The sequence below is a fragment of the Rhamphochromis sp. 'chilingali' genome, assembly GCF_963969265.1.
Source record: "Rhamphochromis sp. 'chilingali' genome assembly, chromosome: 11".
Taxonomy (NCBI): Eukaryota; Metazoa; Chordata; class Actinopteri; order Cichliformes; family Cichlidae; genus Rhamphochromis; species Rhamphochromis sp. 'chilingali'.
In genome coordinates, this window is record NC_137938.1 from 34,526,696 (window position 1) to 34,547,743 (window position 21,048).

At 37.4% G+C, this 21,048-nt stretch overlaps 1 protein-coding gene and 2 long non-coding RNA genes across 3 annotated transcripts; 1 reads left to right on the top strand and 2 right to left on the bottom strand.

Moving 5' to 3' along the window:
• Positions 1 to 1,136: 1,136 nt before the first annotated feature.
• Positions 1,137 to 6,274, bottom strand: LOC308405114 (uncharacterized protein). Its single transcript, XM_080895543.1, has 10 exons — positions 6,163 to 6,274; positions 5,629 to 5,717; positions 5,154 to 5,272; positions 4,635 to 5,051; positions 4,326 to 4,551; positions 4,084 to 4,233; positions 3,169 to 3,386; positions 2,926 to 3,079; positions 2,735 to 2,844; positions 1,137 to 1,839 (listed from the first exon to the last, which is right to left on the bottom strand). Exons 2-10 carry the CDS (start codon positions 5,666 to 5,668, stop codon positions 1,528 to 1,530), a joined length of 1,746 nt encoding a protein of 581 aa, XP_080751669.1. The 5' UTR covers positions 5,669 to 5,717; positions 6,163 to 6,274; the 3' UTR covers positions 1,137 to 1,527.
• Positions 6,275 to 6,502: 228 nt separating this feature from the next.
• Positions 6,503 to 10,248, top strand: LOC308405115. The gene is made up of 3 exons (XR_013973274.1): positions 6,503 to 6,632; positions 7,622 to 7,720; positions 7,855 to 10,248. It is a non-coding gene; the product is annotated as an uncharacterized lncRNA (long non-coding RNA).
• Positions 10,249 to 10,319: 71 nt separating this feature from the next.
• On the bottom strand, positions 10,320 to 16,557 carry LOC308405479. Its single transcript, XR_013973337.1, has 3 exons — positions 16,308 to 16,557; positions 13,273 to 13,421; positions 10,320 to 13,013 (listed from the first exon to the last, which is right to left on the bottom strand). It is a non-coding gene; the product is annotated as an uncharacterized lncRNA (long non-coding RNA).
• Between the last annotated feature and the right edge of the window lie 4,491 nt (positions 16,558 to 21,048).

Consider the following 21,048-nt stretch of genomic DNA (forward strand, 5'->3'; position numbering starts at 1 on the left):
AAAGCTCTCAGAGTTCAGGCTTTTATTCCTCCTGGACCAACTAGTACTACAGTGAGTGCTCATCTTTCAAATTTGTGGAGTTTTGGATGAAAGTGGATATTAACTTGTAACAGTTATACAGTTTTACAGAGATGCTAGCACCTACTTTACACTAAAACTTTCAGTGTCTCTTAACTTAAAAATTCTGATGAACGAACAAACAAACAATGCTTTGTTATAATACATCTGTATTAATGATAACTGTGATAATTAAAGAATTTTAATAAACACATGTCAACAATTCTCATCTTCCTAGTTTGTCTGTTTCTCTTTCAGTGGAGACTTTAGTGCACCCTCAGCTTCTCTGCACACTTTCTGGTTGACTAAAGTAAAGCGATTACCACTTTTCTGTTGCTGCAGCAACTTTTCTCACACAGCAGGAGAGACTCATTTCCCACAGCAAACTCACTAAACCTGACTGAGTGAGAGCTGCAGTTAAGCTTGTTGAAAGAAGCACTGAAGTTGAGTGAACTATTGAGAACTTAATTGCTAATTTAATAACCCATTTGTGGTCAGCTTGCTGCCTCTACTCTTCGAGCTAAGGTTAGCTGCTCTGTTAAAGAGAGCAACTGTGAGTTGTGTCTGTAATCTCAGGCTTCTGCACTGCAAAAATGGCTAGTCTATATTTAGGAAATAAATACTACATTTGATACAAAAAGCACTGAAAACAAGTGAAATTATCTGTCCATGCAGCAAGTTTATTTTACTTAATAAGAAATCTTGAAATAAGATTTTTTAATCCAGAAATAAAAGAACACATTTGAGAATTGAAGAGGGTTAAAATAAGCTTTAAAAAGCTCAATTTAAGATAAAATTACTTGATATCAAGTCCCAAAAGTAAGTTAAATATGCTAAATTACAGTCTTTTTTTTATGTTTTGAATTCTTACTTGCAGCAAATGAATGCACTGCAACGAGAAAAATAGTTCTAATACTATGAAAAACTACTCAATATTAGTGAAGTATGATTAATTTGTTTCTTGATTCAGGTTGGCTTATCTTAAAATAGAGCCAAATCGATATTAAATCCAGGCAAAAAAAAACCTTAAAACAGACCTTTTTCCTAGAATACTCCTTGGCTTCTACTGAAATCACAACCAGGACAAGAGTGATATATGTCAACATTTATTTCTCTCATGAGAACAAAATCCTTTTTTTAAACAATATAGGGCTGCTGCACAATCCCTAAAAGTCTAAATCAACCCTTTAAAAGGCCTAAACAGAGAAAAGAAATTACATTTTTGGCCTTAAACTTTTGTGACAGTCACATAGTCTCACAATGTTGTAAATAATGGCATTACTGACTTAAAACTTTACATGCCTCAGGTAAAGTGTCACTAAGAAAAAACAACAACTTTCATTTGTAAAGCATTATAAGTAAAGCCGTTTCTCAGGACATTGCTAGGCAAATTAGGAACAAAGTTGTACAAACGTACTACAAAACTAAACAAACTGCAAATGACCTGATAAAATCCTGCTTGGTATTCACCTATTTCTCAAAGAACGACTTCCACTCAGCTATTGCTTTCTTATATGCACTAGTGGCATCTTGATCATGGATGGCATCAGTGATTACCTCAGTTTGTATGACAGAGAGGACCGTTGCAACACATTTTGGGTATGTTAAGTGCAAGGTGTAGTAATATGCCATCAACACCAACATTCCTTCCCAGAAATCCTCCAAGGGGAGAGTGGTCACTGGTATGTTTCCTACAGCAACAATGCTGGTTGTTCCATCAAAAAGCAGCACTGGGGAAAAGAGAGGCCGCTTCTCCAGGTATAGCATTGCATCTTCACCCGGCTAGAAAAGCACAAAAAAAGGACAAATTCTTCAAGATTTTAAATGAAAGGGTTGCTGTGCATCCAAACAGCTTAAGACACAAAAAGCAATATCAACAGTTTAGAATGCTCCAACTGATTTACTGTTGGAATAGAAGAAATAAATATAAAATATCATGAATATGAAATTTTGGAAATGTACACAGCAAAATCTCCAGTGTTAAATTAACACTAGAGAGTGTCTATATGGGTCCACACCTCTGAGTGTTAAATACAACACTGTTGAGTGTTAAATTAACACTTTGACAGTGTTATATGTTTAAAAGTAACCTAGTCAGTTTTGAAGATTAACAAAGGCTAACACTGAGCAGTGCTGATTTTCTAACACTGGAATATTTCTAACATTTTGATTTATTTTCCTGTGTTAGAAAATCAGCACTGCTCAGTGTTAGCCTTTGTTAATCTTCAAAACTGACTAGGTTACTTTTAAACATATAACACTGTCAAAAGTGTTAATTTAACACTGGAGATTTTGCTGTGTATTAATTCTGAGCATGAATTTTCTCTAGTTTGCAGCATTTTTATCATGTCTATTTGTGCTTTTTTTCTCATTTGTTTTTTAAAACTATTTCTTTTAACTTTGTTACATATTCTAGTTTTTGAAGGCCTTTTTAAATATATCATTTCACTGCTTCTACTTGTATCCTAACTGCAATGTGCTTTTGCTCTGTGCTGCCTCTCTGGAGTAGGTTTTGAATAACAATTAAGAAATCCTGACTAAGGAGTAATTTAATCCCTGCTGAATTGAACTTCAATCCACTCTTATTAAGCAGGAAAAGCAAAATAATAATATTAATAATAACAATACAAGTAAATAGAGTACAAGTTACAGTGGCTGGTATTGCAGCTGTTCGCACCTTGAGGATATGAAGGAGAGCCTCACTGGCACTTCCCAGCCGCTTTGGTGGTGTAGTTTTTGAAGGAAAAAGAGATGGAAGTGCATTGAAGAGAGTGACAGTAAAATCCACTGTGAACGGAGAAAAGTATCTCAACAAAGCAATCCGAACATATCTGATGTATGGATTTAATGTATGCAAAGGCCACTTACCTCCACGTACATCCAAGGGGAGAGGAGGTTTCAGGACCTTCTTCCAAATGCCATAGAACTGCACCTTCGAACCAAACTCTGCCCATCGACCCTTCATTTGATCTTTGTATTTGCAGTTGGAGCCACCAATGATGCGACGCAGTTCATCCATCGCCTATGACAAAGTTGTGCTCAGTTAGTCAAGAACTAACTAAACCTATCCAGAGAAAGCAAAGAAATTTAACTGAAGGTAGTTGAACTTACATTTCGTATGTCTTTGAAGCACGGGTATGCTTCAAGTATTTTTCTAGGCCTGTCTTCTTCCCTTGTAACATCTGCGTCAATAAAAGCTCGTCTGGCCTCAAACTCCAGGTCCAAATTTTGAGCAACGTCACTTTGGTTGGGTTTTGCATTGGGTTTCCTGTACATGTTGCTCAAGGTTTTGTAATGTCTTGCCTGCATCTTCAGGCTGTCATGGTCTGCTAGGGAAAGCAAAGAGCAATTGTAAGACATGGTGTAACTAGACTTCACAAAATTCAGATTTTTCTAATCAGTCATTTCTAGTAAGGTTGCATGGTTGTTTTTAAGTATAATATTTATGAGAATTAATGTTTAGGTTAAATATGTTTGAGTAATGAACTGACCCTATATGTCCTGATCATTTCCCTTTGTGTCCTTTTCTTATAATGATCATGGATTTATGTTAATTGTTAGTTTGAACAGAATCAAATATTAAAACGAAAGTTTAAGATGCCCGTGAATAAAACTGTGGTGAAAATAAGGTAAAGGTTGTTTACTGTGTATATCGTTCACATCAGTGTGAACAGTGATTATGAGCTGATGGATAAAAATATTTTAGGTAATTTGATCTATGACAGAAACACTGTGATAAGGCATGATAGATGTGACCAGCATGAGGATTTACATGTGTAAATAATCAGCACTGAGTAACACCCATTACAACACAAAATGTTAAAATACTTACTATGGTTAACTGGCAAACTGGAATGAGGGATCTATCATATGTTGATTTTACACACCAACTCGAGTTAATGCCAAACCACTATGATTTATGGAATAAACACTTAGAACGGGGTTCATTGCTTCAACCATATTTTGGAAAGAGCTGTAATAGGAACAGTCAGACTGAGAGGTAGATAAGGGTGATGGTGGACTTACCAACAACATCATCTGGAGGTGCAGTTGAAGGACCTATATCAGGCCTGGGTGCAGAGCATGAGGCTGACTTGAATAATAGTGGTAAAGCCAGCGTAGTATTGTTTGACGTAGTTGGTACAGTGGAGGGTAGCGGCAATTGGGATTCTTTCTCTGAGGAAAAAACAGAAGATGAACAGAATGGGTGGTCTCTTTGAAGTTTTAGATGTCCAAAAGTCATTAGTACAGCAGACCAAAGTACACACCTGCATTTGAGTTATCCTCGCTGAGGTCATCATTGCTCTCAAGAAGTATGGTATAGTCACTTGAACCACTTGCTTCACCACTTAGGTCACCTTCAGTCCCATTGTCTGTGTCATCTGAGCTGAAAAGAGTCTTCCTGGGCCTGCCTCGTTGTGGCATGGAGCCCTGCCTCTTCCTTGGAGACTTCATATTTTGGAGTCGTTTGTACAGTTTGGTGTAGATGGTCAGCTGTGGTAAAATAATATATTTTTGTACATCCTTTTATTATCTCACTCAATTTTAGATATTGTAGTGGGTAAAGAATGACTTACGTATGGCATGTGTGTGTCAGCATCACGTAACATGGGGTAATAGTCGACAATCTTCTGTGACATTGCTCTCATTTCGAGTTTGGAGGGGTATGTTACTTCTTTCCCCATGGGACTAGCACGGAGGATTGCAACCATGCTGGTGACTGTGTTCCTTACAAGTCTGCAACAGAGCTCCTTTGACATCCTACAGTCCTTTTCCTTTCCACTGTGGAGCAATGCAAAGTACTGACTGCGCACCATGTCCAACTCTGAATCTGTATACACCACATACTCTGGTGGGTCTGGCATTTTCATTTTTTTGTCCGCAGTGTAGGAAATGGGAGTGGAAGTTTGAGGCTGACATTGTGACACATCAAAGCCTAAGGGGTTACTCTCGCTTCGATGGAAAGTGTTGGCATCTTGGTCAGTACTCTTAAACTATAACAGTTGTGGGATATAAACAAAAATACACAATTAGGCAAATTAATGCTAGACAATATGGACAGTAATCATCTTCTTAGTGGTATAATGTGTATTTACCTTTTGGCTGATAAAATCCCAAATCTTCTTTCTACGGAAGAAATTTTCATGGCCCGGAAAAAGATCCTTTAGGTCATCCCGGGTAAAGCTTCTCAAAGTTTCCTCATCAATATTCGCAGCTGTAAAAGAGAAAAACAACTTCAAAAGTGATATTTATTTCTCTTTTCCTGGGCGTGGCTTATAACATATTGAGGTCATTTTTTGTCAGTAAATGTATTTTAGCAATAAGTAATATTAACAGGATAAAATGTCAAACTTAAAACAGTTTATCAAATATTTGGGAATGCAATAAAACTATTTTTGGGTGTCTTCAAGAATGATGTTCCAAGTCTATTTAGGCAAAGACAGCTCAAGGATATAATGTGGATAAAGTTCAGAGTAGAGTACAATCCTAGCTCTAAGTTTCAGAAATGATGCTAACAGATGCTAAGGCTGCTTAGCTAACGTACCAAAATAACTGAAAAATAAGACTTACCCTGCAACACAGACAGTATGGCATCATCAAACTTGTCCATGCCGTGACAGCAGTTCTCTAGTTTGTTCCAAAGCCTCCACCCACAGTACCTGGAAATATCCTACAGCTTAAATAAGATCATTTAGCTAAAGTTAACACATTAGCTAGATTGCTAACTAGCAGCAGCCCTCACAAAACACGACTTTATCTTAATAACACCATTGTACCATAGTATTTTTCAAATCAACTTAATGTTACCAACCTTAAATTACTGTTCGCTTTGTTTAGATAAATAATTTTGATCTTCGTAACGGTCCTGATGGTTAACAAAGCAGGGGAAAAGAGTTTGTCCCACGTGAAAGTAACATCACGACAGGAACTGAGAATGCGCATGCAGAAAATTATTTATATTTAAATTTTTTTAAGTAAAAAAAAAGAAAATAAAAATATAAATTCAGTCTTAAACACTTATTGCCTAAAAATAAATATAACTGATGTAATTTAAACCTGAAAAATTGGATAATTAAGGATACATATATTTTTAAAATCGCCTACCTTTCCCATGGTCCCACACTCTCATCTGTGGCCTTCAGTGGAGAGCGGTAAAGTAAAGCTGCATTGCTACAGCGCGAAAACAGTTCACCATGGCGCTCTGGAGATGTATGATCTGTTTTATCTTTGTTTCTTTAACTCTGAAGGTGCTCCTTAGCCACATAAATGCAGCTCATGGTCGAAGGCAGGATTTTTGGGTTTACTGTGGAATAGATGGCTGTGAACAAGATTTCAGAGTTTTTAACTCATTCTTTCGCCACATTAAACGGACGCACCCTCTGTATTTGACGAATGGAAGCCCACCAAGAGGATGGAGGATCCCCCCAACATCCCACTCTTTAGGATCGGAAAATTTTGGTGTTTCAGTCTTTGCCAACTGTAGTACTGCAACAACAACCAGCACCGTGGAAATATCAACTGGTGGATCTTTGGCTGAAGTGCAGGAGCCTCAGGTTGTTGACAGCCCGATCACGGTAAGTGTTAAACTAAATAAAATGTAGTGTGGCTTCTGATGACAAATTTAGCTATGTCTAACTCCTCGTATTTGGTCCTATATTACTTTTAATCCTTTTCTCCATTTTTAATCAAGAGAAATTTAACGAGATCTCGCGATATTATATCGCTAGATATTGTTCTTCAAACTGTTACAAGCGATTTCCACTATGGTTGGATTTTAAATCACAATTTCATCCTGCAGGATGAAATAAAAAATAAATAAACAGAATAGCAGTTCAGTGTAGATAGTACAGGCTATGCTGCAGCCGGAGAAGGCACACACTCTGCGGCTGGCATGTCTCCTGGTGAAGTTTGCATCAAAGACACTCTCAGCGCGCTTAAATCGTTCAATGTGGCAGCAATTTGGGTATCTCGTAGGAAGAATTATAAGTGGTGAATACGGTTTCAGGTAAGACACAGAGTATTTGGAAGCACTGTAAAAAAATCTGTTGGCCAGAAATACTGCCAAAACATGGATAAGAATGATTTTCTTGAAAATTAAATTAATTAATAAATGCATACAATAAAATATATCCATATACTAATACTAACATAAATTCTAAGTGCAAATCTAAATTACGTGATTTAAAAATACATAAATAATTTAATAAATACAACAAACATGTAAAGAAACTAATATCTAAGTGCGAACAAAAATTCATTATTTAAAAAGATAAAATCTTATTCTCATGAATCCAATCCCTAGCCTCATCAAAACAATGGACAACCCCTTTTTTTATTGTTTCTTTGTCTTTGATTTCTTTTCCATTTCTTTTTTCTTTATTCCAAAGAATGAATATTATATTATCTTACATTATATTGAATATTCACAACTGTAACACTAGTCACTGTCATGCACTTTGTTTTTTAGTGGACCAATCATTAGGTGTAACTGATTATACCTGTTATGTAAGAATTTCTATAATTGGCCAGGAGTTTGGAGTAACTTTGTTTTTCTGCTCTAAAGGAAGAAGCTGTTGCTACAACATCCTTTACCAGACATGATATTACCAGATCTGCTGCAGCTTTTGCTATCAGTGTTCAAGAACAGTGCCACTTATCACAGGTATGTTATAGTCTTAATGGATCAATACATTACATAAGGCAATCAATGTCTTACTTGTTCATAATGGAATTCAGAATTATTATTTTTTTATATAAATGCAGAATAAGTTACTTTTGTTTCAAATGTTTTCACAGAGAACGGTCAAACATATCATCTCAGGAGTGCAACAGTATCAGGCTGTTCTTTTGGATACGCTCAAGGAAAGAATGAAGACAGTGTTTGAAGATAATGCCGAGGGAACCACTCAGCTTCAAGATGAGGCTTTGGCTACATTTGATAAATTCATGGATCCTTTCTCCACCATTGCATATGGACAGAGTAGAGCCATAGGGGAAATGTTCTGTCCAGTCAACGCAGAGGAAGTAGTAGTATCCCAGAAGATATGTTGGGTAAAGCAAGGTCTTTCAAGGGTCATGTCCATAAGGAACAAAAGTTTTTACTATGTACCATTAATTGAAAGTCTAAAGCAGTTAATGACTAATGAGAGAATCTTTACCATGTTGAACACTGCACCACAAAGAAGCAGAGAGGGATTCTTCTATGATTTTAGAGACGGGTCCCTCTTTACATCTCACCCCTTGTTTTCTCAGAGGCCAAATGCATTGCAATTAATACTGTACACAGATGAAATTGAAATATGTAACCCCTTAGGGTCCCATGCTTCTGCAAACAAATTGGTCATGTTTTATTATACTTTAGGAAATATTGATCCAAAATTTAGGTCAAAGTTAGCTGCAATACGACTTCTTGCTATTGCTAAAGCAAATGACATTTCTCAGTGGGGTATTGATGTTGTACTGAAAAGAATACTTCAAGATCTATCACTGCTTTACAATGGTGTAAGGATTAAAATGTCAAATGGTGAAATTGAATTGTTTGGTGCTGTTATAGCCATTTGCGGAGACACGCTAGCCCAGCATGAGATTGCTGGCTTTAAAGAAGGGATTGGTTTTGCTTATAGCAAATGTAGACACTGTGAATGCAACTTTGATGATATGCAAAGTGTTTTTGAGGAGAAGAAGTTTGTTCAAAGAACTCTGGAGAAACATATGAGGCAGTGTTTTGAAATAGATAAAGCAAGCACAGATTTATTGAAAGCGTCCCTCAAAACTACTTATGGAATTAATAGAAGAAGCAGACTAGTTGATGTTCCTGCATTTGACCTGATCAAACAAACTCCACAGGACATAATGCATGTTATTTTTGAAGGTGTTGCATCAATGGAAGTTAAATTTGTATTAAAACACCTAATTCTCTCAGGACAATTGGAATTAGACAAGTTTAATTCAGACATTCAAAATTTTCCTTACTCACCTCTTGAAATACGGGATAAACCATGTCCTATTACCTTTGGCACTTTAGTGGCTAACGACAACAAATTGAAACAGTCTTGTGGACAGATGCTAATTCTTTTAAAAATATTACTTTTTCTTTTGTATGGTGTGGAGAGTGAGTATGTTGTATTTATTAGAAAGTTAATTATGATAGTTCAAATAGTTCTTGCTCCCATTATTTCTTTACAAACTGTATTGCAACTGAGAAGTATGATTGAAGAACACCTGTATCAGTTCAAGCAACTTTTTCCCGAAGCCAATATAATACCTAAGCAACATTATATGTTGCATCTTCCCAGTCAAATCTTATCCCTTGGACCTTTAATAAGGAGTATGTGCATGCGCTTTGAGGCAAAGCACTCCTATTTTAAACAGTGGGCTTCTAAGTTAAATTTTAAAAATGTTTGTAAATCCCTTGCAAACCACAATCAATTTCTTGAGTGTTGTCAAAATGAAATAGGCACTGAACATCCTATTTTTGCAAAAGAAAAGGAATTCGGGCCAGTATCAGCTGTTAAAAATAATGAACATGTTAGGAAAAAAATTAAAGAATTTTTTGGAATAGATGTCATGCAGTCTGTTGTCTCAGTGAAATGGTATGTTCTAAATGGCAATAAATACATTGCTGGGAAGTCCATGATTATTGCAGATGTGGATGGCACTTTCCCTGTGTTTGGACTGATAAAGGATATCTTTTTGATTGACTCATCTTTTATTGCTTTTGAGTACCAACGCTATGAAACTTTGAATTTAAATGAAGACTTATTGGCATATGAAGTAACTGTGCCCATTGTTGCTCAAGCTACAGAATTAGCCCATGAGCTCATTGATTATACTTCATACTTTTCTATTAGTTTTAGGGACAGTGTGTTTGTGCCAATCAAATACAGTCTTTCTGATATTATTTCCCATAGAAATCACCCTTAAGATTAGGGTTGCACCAAGTATTGGCTTAGTGTAGTTTGTGATGATATCAGTTGACAGTCATTAAATGTTCGCTAAACCAATGTCAATGTTGTACCACATAATGCTGGCATGCTGGGACAAACAGCTGTCTTTGAAATGTGATTTGTATCATAAATTGTGGTTAATTTTTTTCCCTTATATGTACAACTTTGAAGTCAGACATGATTTTGAATAAATCATATTTTCAACAGGTGCCTTTTGTGAATTTCCTAAATCAAGCAAATTGAGTTTGTCACTCTATCTTGAAACAAGTGATATTTTGAGAGACATTGGTGAGAGACCTAATGTAGGCTATTTTAAGAGTTATTCTTCCCATTTCTGGATTTCTGTACTAATATAGACACAATTATATGGTTATTCTCAATTTAAGTTTATTATCTAAAATCCAGACTTAGAAACAAGTAAATCTTTTTTTAAAAACAAGACAAATAATCTGGCCTGTCTAAAAATAAGATTTTAAATCATGGCAAGCACCAGATAATTTGCAGTGTGCAGGTTGTAGCTGGTCTGGTTGAATAACCACAGCTCTCCTTAGCTCCAAGGTATGTTGATTTTTTTTTTTATAAGAAAAGTATGTTTTATGTTTTAAAGTATTTAATATGGTTAGCTTTGGTTAGCTAGCCATTTGTTTTTCCTAAGTCCTGTAGATATGTCCTGTATCACTGTAAAAATGGTTGACACCAATAATTACTAAGTTAAAATCTGATATCTTTGGCAGCTTGACTCCATTAAATTTCAAAATAATAGCAGACTGAGTCAGTGTTATTATCATTATTGTGGTGCTGATGTGATCTCCGTCTTGACCAAATCACAGGTTATTGTGCATGGGTGCAATAAGTCATGCCATGTCCATAAAGCGACATAACCTTTGTAACCATATTCCTGCTTCTGTTATGAAGTGATGTGAAGAAGACTCTAGTACATGTTTGTTTAGTTTGAAACATAAAGTTCCTAAAAACACAATAACCATGAGAAACAGAACCACGATCAGAAACACGATGATAGGTCTGACAAAGACAAAAGGGGAGGGCAGGGCTAGTTATACACCAAGGACTAACTGGTGATTGGAAACAGGAGAAGTGACGAGCAGAAATTAGAGGAAAAAACCAAACTTAAGCTTAACTTAAGTTGAAGAGTAATAGAATGATAAGGCATCAAAACAGGAACCCATAACTCAGCTTACCAAAACAGGAAAATCTAAACTTCAACAGCATCTAAAATCCCAGGATCATGACAGTTTCTCTCTCAGTTGCCAACTTTTAAATTAAAGCAGAAACCAAAAAACGTATCTCTCAAAAGTACTTTATAATATATACATTTTCTCCATCTCTCAAACCCTTAACTCTGTCCAAACCCATCTCAGCTTATGACAGCACACATTTTGCAAACTCTATCTCAGGTAGAACAAATCAGTCTCATTATGAAACACTTTTTTTTTTTTTTGGCATGGAAATATGTCACCATGTGGCCCGTGTGTAACCAAGGTGGGAGACACTGGAGAGCTGGGTGGGTTAGATAAGCGCTATCCACATGGTGATAAACCACAGGCGCTTATGAGCCGGGGCTGCTGTGGTTTGTCGCTGTGGTAACAGTTTCCTCTGCACCCTCTTTAGCCTGCAGGTTGTACGTGGATGAAATATCTCACAGCCTGTAGCCGAGGTTAAAAGTTTGCAGAAGTGCCCCTCCCGGGCCATCACTGGAACACTGCACATCACAACATCACCAGGAACATAACGGAAATATTTTCAGTCAGCACAGTTATCACTGTAATGAGGCTGTCACCGTGGCGACATCCCGGGGTTACCGGTGACAGCCAGGACAGGTGACGCATGCCGTCGGCTATGGAGATCACAGCAGGCAACAGCCGTGACTTTCAGGAGGTCTCACCTTGTGCTCTGCCTCAGCATATGAAATGCGGGCAAGAAAACAACACTTTGATGTTTCCTGTCTGATGACATTTCTGTTAATTGGCAGGAAAAAGTGGAAAAGGTTGCTATTATATTTCATAACATTTTCATATTTCTCTTTTGCTGTTCACTGCAGTGACCGGTTTAATGAAAACATTTTTGCCGTCAGAGCATGAAGCTTTTGCATTTCTAAACATTTTCCCTGGGAAAACTAATATTTCTGGCAACACCAATAGCACCAAAGTGATATTTGATACATAGTTAATAATCAAAGTCAATCAAAGTTGCTGCTAAACCGGTTTCATGTTATGGCTTATATAAACAAACTCACTGACTAATTTAATGGCTGATTTCTCTTGGGCTCAGCACCAAATAGACTTCATATCGTTTTTTGTTCTTTACCTACACATAGTAGACAAAACCGTCCTGCTCCATGAGTGCAGCCAGGACATGCAGTGACTTGTGTTCCTGTGGACTTATGTGCAATTTCCCAATATGAACATACTGTCTTTTCACTTATTGATAAATTCAGAGGTCTTGTGAATAATGAACGTTTCTCTCGTTGCAGGTACTTGCTGACTTTCTAACGCGATTGCTCCGGTAAATTACTCTACTTAAAAACTGCAGACGTAATGTATCCTAAAACAGATTGCCTCTGAAGTGAATATCAATGCAGTAAATGTATTTATTGTCAAACATTCCTTTTGGATGTGTGGACTGAGGATAATGGCAGATAAATACAGTGCATTGCTGCCCCCACATGGTCACCAGCATGAAAGACAGTACTGGATGAAAGTGGTAAAGGATGAATTGCGTGTGTCTAACTGAATGAGAACAAAACGAGTTGATGTATTAATACTGTGTACTAAATACATTTTGCAGACCTATATAATTCCCCATTGGCCCTGAAGGGAATCTTTGACCTTGAAGCCTTTCACCTAGTTTGGGGGTCCGCCCCGAGTGCTCCGATTACCATGGGGACCACTGTTGCTCACACTCCACATCTTCTCTAGCTCCTCTCTCAGCCCTTGGTACTTCTTGAGCTTCTCATGTTTCTTCTTCCTGATATTTTGTTGTTCTTGGTATCTGTCAGAATAATAAACATGGTTTAAAATAATAAGATATGCATATGCATAGAGATGATTGCAAGTCAACTATACCTAAATATAATCATCTCTGGCAGGGAAGTTAAAAGGGAGCTAAAATTTACTTTTTTTTTCAGTATGGTTAAAGAAGAATCATCCAAAGCTACTCTATTAGAGAGGAAAAATAAAAATAGATGGAGCTGAAAATGACCATAACAGGTTCAATCATTTACAGGATCCTTTGTGTGGGATGGACATACCTATGAGAGCTGTGGAGTTTTCTGTTTCCTGGATCTTTGCGGTGATTACCAGATATGGTCCTGAAATTGGCCTCTCTGAAGTGTTTTTTTCCCTTCATGAAATGGCAAAGGTTCAGACTTCAGAGACGTCTAAGGGTGGGCCTTGTGCTCTAAATGTTAGACACCAAATAAAAAGCTTATATAGAAGCCGTTTGGTGTGGGGATCGATCTGTTTTTAAACCAGCAAGATTTTTTTTAATCCCGCATCCATCCTTCTGATACAAGATCGCTTGGCTTTTTTGCCTGTTTTATGTGACACTTCTGTTTAAATTTAACTGGTGATGTTTAACTGAGGAAAGTTAAACATTAAGATATTGTGGAGCAAGGTTTGCACTGATTATTGATCTTTTTTTTATTAAATGCATTTCTCAGAAAAAATCATTTTGCTGCTTTCCATTTCAAAGTCTAAAAATTTAATTGGTGAACAACGTAAAATTAGATGTGCATTTTTTTGTTTTCTTTAAAGACAAATTTTCTTTGTTGACATAGTTTATTGCACTTGTGAATTAAACGTTTACACTCAAATTGAGTTTGATTTCCAGTACCCATCACTCAATAAATAAGAAGAAGCTGTTTTCCCTTTTACTGAATGGAGCAGTAGTTTCCATTTCTACCTTGGGAGCAGCGCCAAAGAATATGACGGGCCAGATTTCTATCATTCGCAATCAGTTCACATTCTTACAGATAGCACTAAAAACTAGTACGTCTGTTGGGCCAGTGGAGTTACAGAGTCTTTAATACATGTTGTTTAGGTTTGTGGCCAAGATTTTACTTCTTCTTTATTTTCTGCTTTGGAAATCTGCAGATGGTCACATCCTGCATGGTTCACAAAGTGATTTTTGCTGCCGGGTAACTGTGGAAAGGTTGACAGCTAAATTCAGTTTTAAAAACTCTGGCATTAATCGAATCAATTGAGAGATTACGAATGCTATTGATCAGAAACAGTATGCAGCTGGAGTATTTCTGGATCTCATGAAAGCATTCGACACAATCAATCATGACATATTAATTAATAAACTGGAACGGTACGGGATCAGGGGGGTTGTACTGCAATGGGTGAAAAATTATTTAAGTGACAGGAAACAATTTGTGAAGCTGGTTGTCCATTCCTCATCATGCTTGGACATTGCTTGTGGTGTTCCACAAGGCTCTGTACTGGGTCCAAAATTATTTATTATTTATATAAATGATATTTGTAAGGCATCTGATATATTAAAATTTGTATTATTTGCAGATGACACAAATATTTTTTGTTTTGGGGGGAATCTAAAGGAGCTGCTGGATACAATTACTTCAGAAATGTGCAAAATTAAAAAAATGGTTTAACAGGAACAAACTATCGCTAAATCTAAGTAAAACAAAAAATAATCTTATTTGGGAATTCCCTTAGAAATGCACAAGTGCAGATTCATTTAGATGGTGTGGAAATTGAAAGAGTACTTGAACATAAGTTTCTTGGTGTGATTATAGATGATAAATTAAACTGGAAGTCTCATATAAATCATATACATAACAAAATTTCAAGAAGTGTCTCAATCTTGAGTAAAGTAAAACACATTCTGGACCACAAATCACTCCACATTCTCTATTGTTCCCTGATTGCACCGTATTTGAATTACTGTGCAGAGGTTTGGGGCAATACTTACAAATGTTCGCTATCATCAATCTTTATATTACAAAAAAGGGCCATAAGGATAATCCATAAAACTGGTTACAGAGATCATACAAATCCACTATTCTTAAAATCAAAAATTCTAAAATTCACAGATCTGGTTCATTTTCTCACTGCACAAATTATATATAAAGCAATAAATAACCTGCTTCCTGACAATATTCTAAAAATGTTTTCTAAAAGGGAACGGGGATACAATTTGAGGGGGGAATTAAATTTAAAACATCCTCGTATCCGTACAACATTAAAAGGTTTTTGCATCTCTGTGTGTGGAGTGAAGCTGTGGAACAGACTAAGTAAAGATATGAAGCAATGTCCGAGCATGGCGCAGTTTAAAAAGCGGTTTAAGGATATGGTTTTTACAGGGTACAGGGAAAAGGTAGAGATTTGATAGGGTGTTCTTGTCTAATATTTTCATGTGTGTGCGGGTGCACGGGTATGTTGGTATGGGTATATATATATATATATTTGTAGGTTGTGTATCCTTGAGGTGTTAATGGGGTTATTGAAAATGTGTATATGTGCGTATGTGTATATACGTATGTATGGATAGATAGAAACATACATGTATATATATATTAAAAAAAAATACACATGACATATAATGTAATTGCAAGGAGGTATTTCTGTAGTCTATTGATACTAGATAGTGGGAAAGGGGTGGGATTAAATAAGCTTGTGCTTCTTCCTGCTCCTTTTTGAACATGAAAGTTATTTGGAGTTGTGGTTGCTCATTTTCCTTTTGTTTTGCTTTGTTCATTTGTCTCTTTTAATTTTATTTTGTTGTACTTTTTCAACATGTTCAAAATAAAGATTCAATCAATCAATCAATCAATCAATCAAAAACTTTGGCGTCTTTAGGCAAAAAGAAATGTACCTCACTGAAGCCAGAGAAGTGAGCATTATATCTGTAGATACAAAAACCAGTCCCGACATCACCTTCACGTTTCATCTGCTACAATATTGATAGTGGTTCGTTTAAAAAAAGTTGTTTTTGAAGGACTGATTTGCATGAAAATGTAACGATAACAATTGACATTTGAGCTTGTTCTGGATCTGAATGCACAAGTTTTGGAAGACTTCTTTATCAATACATGATACAAAACTTGATATTTTCTATCATATCTTCACAAATATACATGAAATAAAAATAAGTTCTTGAGAAAACATCACAGGCTAATATGGACTGGATCCAGGGAATCAAGTCAGGCATGACGTGGAGTGATTTTTCAGTATTTAGACAGGAATGCAGATTCAAAAAAGAACTTCTATGAGAATCTACGAGTTCCACATTTTGGCTGTCGCCATCTCTGTGTTTACAAACCTGATGTGAGGCGCGAGACATGGCTCTAACTCAGAAGACATCCGATGATCACCATCAATCACAAAGTAGCTGTCCCCTAAACCCTGCTGTTCTTTAGGGGAACGCCATGCTTGAAACTAACGACTGACACGATGTACTCATCATGAAAGTAAGTACTGAGAGTGAGTATAGACTTCTATACAACTAGAATTCTTTTTGTAGTTCATCCTGCTGCCCGTTGGTAACTAAAAAGGAAAGAACGTGTGCTTCTCTTCAAGTAGCCAAAACTCTTTTTGTAAGTCTTTAATCGTGTTGTTTAGAGTGAGCCTCACGTGGCCATTTGAGGTACTGCAGTTTTCTCTGTTGGCTTCATTTTTCAGCCCTGGGGGTTGCTGCTCAGCTTTTGAGTGAAAACTGCTGCTTTTTTAGACTGAAAACTGAAACCAAAACAACCCTTTGGTTCACTGAAGATGTAACACACTAAAGGAAGGTGTTACACCCCGGCCTAGGCAACCGGGGTGCAACGTAGAAAAACAAAGATAAGGAAAATAAAACCACGAAGGCTCTCCACCAAAATCCCAAAACGAAAATATCCCATGACGAAAAGTATTGACAAACCCATTCACAAACTATTTACAACACGGGGGAGATCGCGACCATGACACACTGAAACACAGGGTTTAAATACATAGAGGGAGCAATCAGGAAATGGACCACAGGAGGGAAACACAGCTGGGGCAAATTAGAACTGACGAGACAGGGAAAATGTAAACTGAACACACTAAGATAACACAGACTTTCAAAGTAAAGCAGGAAATACATAAGTCATGCAAAAACAAAACACTGACACACCGAAACGTAACAAAGGCCCTCTGCTATGACTTCCATTCCAAGCGAAGTGACAGTATTAGTTCTGGACCAGTTTTTCAAAACTTCCTCTCCTAAGAAAACCACCAGAGAGATTCTGGCCCACTTAAAAAGGCCTGTTCAAAGGGAGAGCTCAGCTTCCATAGGATGATTCAAGTTATTTCCCTGGACATAAATAAAATTTCCAGAATCATCTGGTGGGCTTGATTGACAGTGGAAGGTCAGGAGTGAGAATCTCCCAGTGGAAAGATTGCAATCACAAACTGTGGTCAATATTCATTTTATGTTTGAACTTTTTATCAAAGGGCTCGGCTTTAACTTTCTGGATGAAGTGTATCGACGGCTTTTCCAGTGAAGCAGAATGTGACATGGTGACTCACATTCTGGCCCAACGTTTGTTTGAAGATTTTCTGGCAAAGCTCGAGGCTTCACTGCGACAAGAGCAGAATGCCACTCATCTTTGTCGGTAATGGTGTTTTTAAACATGACAAGAAACAGAAAACGTCAATAATTTCTAATGATGAGAATAACACTCAAAGATTATTAGAAGGTTAAGCTTTAAAATATAAGAAGCTTTAAAATATATGTGTTGTAAAAAAAAGTAATTTCTTAAATTGTATTTATCTATATCGACAGTTTTGTTCAAGTGAATTTGTGCCAGTGGAAACTGCAATTTCACTACCAAGTCCCTTCAATAGCAGTTATACAGACATTGATCGAATAAACAATCAGACTTCATCAGCAGACGGAGTTCCTCCAGTTGTCATAGATTTATAGACAACCACTTTCCGTTGGCTGATGAGGATGCAAAATTAAAAAATTATTTTTGTTTTCTTTTTCTAAATCAATACTTGAGTTGAAGCATTTCAGTGAGGTAAATAAGGTTTAGTGCCGCGCACTGACTCTAGAAATGAAGAGAAAGCCCAAAAGAAGCAGAAAAAAAGAACATAATTTTGTTTTTTTACGGATGCAGTTTTCAACTTATAACAACTATGAAATGTATTCTTGAATAAAAATATTTCACCGCATAAACGGATTTATTGATAGATGTAGACAATACGCCTGTTGCATGACCAGTCCAGTTTGTTGTCCACCCACAGCCCGTGGTACTCGTACGTGTTGACCACCTCCACCTCCTCTTCCTCTATCTGAACTGGCAGTGGACCTGCTCTGGACCTCCCGAAGTCCACAACCAGTTCCTTGGTCTTTGAGGTGTTGAGTTGCAGGTGGTTGGTGTGACACCATGTGACAAAGTTCCTCACCAGACTTCTGTACTCCTCTTCTTGATCATCCCAGATACACCCCATGATGGCTGTGTCGTCTGCAAACTTCTGAATATGGCATAATTCAGAGTTGTAGCAGAAGTCAGAGGTGTACAGGGTGAAGAGGGGACAGCACAGTTCCCTGTGGTGCTCCTGTGCTGCTGACCACAGCCTGACGTACTGTGGTCTGTCGGTGAGGTAGTTTGAGATCCAAGCGACCAGGCAGGGGTCCACCTGCATCCTGTTTAGTTTTTCCCGAAGCAGACAGGGCCGGATGGTATTAAAGGCACTTGAAAATTCAAGAAACAGGATCCTGACTGTGCCTTTTCCCTTGTCCAGGTGTGAGTGGGCTCTATGTAGGAGGTACAGGATGGCATCCTCCACTTGTCTGCCTGCATGTCTTTTTTGTATTTGGGATTCTAGTCTATTCTTTAAGTTCTACTTTTCCACGCTGTTGGACTCAATTCTGCTGCCAACACTATGGACAAGTCACTTTCTTGCCCATCTTCTGAAAGCCAATCGAAAGATGAACCACCTCTTACTTATCTTATACATTAGTTGAGTAAATAATTTACTACATGAAGTAAAATACATAACTAGTGTATAATTAGTATGCTAGAAATGACATAAGTAGTGTGAATCATTTGGTTTATCCACATTTTTAACATGAGTTCAGACAGAGCACATCATAACAGCTTGGCACTATTTTGTACTTATGTATTTATCTATTATTCTTTTCTTTTCTTTTAATATCTGTTGATGCAACTGATTGTACAGTAAAATATTTTTAAATGACAATTTGCTTAAAATTCCTTCAGACACCTTTGAGGATATGCAAAAATGTGGCTGTGCTTTGTTCTACCTCCTGCAGGAGTATCTTAAAATATACATTGTTTCAAATTTTACTACAATTGGAGAAACAGTGCTTCTGAGAACGTCTGACAGTTCAGTGGACTGACAAGACTTTATAGAAATACTGTGAGCAAACTCTTTCTCCATGATGTTGTAGTGAAAGTTGAAATCTTTAAATGACTGACTTTGTACCAGTAGGGAATGATTTGTAATTTTGTGCAATCAACCTCTTATCACAGCGCTGTCAAGTTGAGGAGCATCATCAAGTTCTCCAAGAGGTTTTTTGCCACTTTAGCCTCCAATTTAATTGGATATTTATCCCTGTATTATACAGCCTTACCACTCTTCTCTCTATCTGCCGCTCCGTGCCTCTGCAGTGTGTGGGCAGAACTCGATGAACAAGCTGTTAATAAGGTTTTAAGAACTGTAATTTGAGTCCTATCCAAACGTGATCAGGCTGAGAGTTCACATGACTCATCTATGTGGACTTTAAGGATAGAGATTGTTGAAGTGTCAGGATGTCATCGAGCAAGATGCTGAGAGAAGAGGCTGAAGATGGGAATATATACTGAAGCACGGGCCTGGAAGTGACAAGAAGTGAGCTCAAGTGAGAAAATTCGGTTGGATGGTGGTGTGAATGGATGGGTGTAGACCAAAACTCAAAGCTCAAGTGTGACAAATTGGAGGTGTGAAATTTAATATGTGTGTACAAAACAAGCTGTTGACCTCAGTAGACTACATTTGAACTCACCGGTCACTTTAGTAGGTGCACCTGTTCAACAGCTTAGTGACGCAGATATCTAATCAGCCAGTCACATGGCAGTAATTCAATGCCTTTAGGCCTGTAGACTTGCTCAAGTTTAACCTAGGCATCAGATGGGGGTAGAAATGTGATTTAAGGGACTTTTAGAGTGGCATAGTTTCTGGTGCCAGACGGCTCATCTGAGGATTTCAGAAAATGTTGATCTACTGGGATTTTCCCATGCATACCATCTCTAGGGTTTACAGAAAATGGCCCAAAAAAGAGAAAATATTCAGTGTGCGTTAGTTCTCTGGGTGAAAATATCTTGTGGATGTCAGAGGTCAGACATGGACTTCTTCAACTGATAGCAAGTAACCTAAGGTATGTACATTTGGATGGTAGGATCAGAATTTGGTGTAAATATTGGGGATGCTCGTGTTGGGGATATTTTCTTGGCACACTTGGAACCCCTTAGTACCAAAAGAGCATCATTTCACCTACCTGAGTATTGTTGCTGACCATGTCTATGCCTTTATGAACACAGTGGTGGCTCATATCGTCCAAACCTTGGTGCTTGAACATGACAGTGAGTTCACTGTACTCAAATGGTTTCCACATTCAGCAGATCTCAGTCTAATAAGAGTACCGTTAGGATGTGGTGGAACAGGGGTTCATGGATGTGCAGCTGACAAATCTGCAACAACTGTATGATGATCTCATGTCAAGAAGGACCAAAATCTCCGAAGAATGTTTCCAACACTTTGCTGAATCTATGCTATAAAGAATTAAGGCAAACGAAGAACCAGCATGGCATTAGCAAAGTGTAGCTAATGAATGGACTGATGAGTGCATGAGCACTTTTCCTGGTAATATTAACCATATAGTAAAAGCCACATACACATAACCAGTCACTTTAAAGCTTTTTAAAGATGCAGCATTCACACAGCAATGACGCATCAAAATGTATCACTTTATCATTTTGACTTGCAGCCTGAAGAAGCTGCAAGTCATTCTGCCGCTAGATTGAAATTGCAATTAA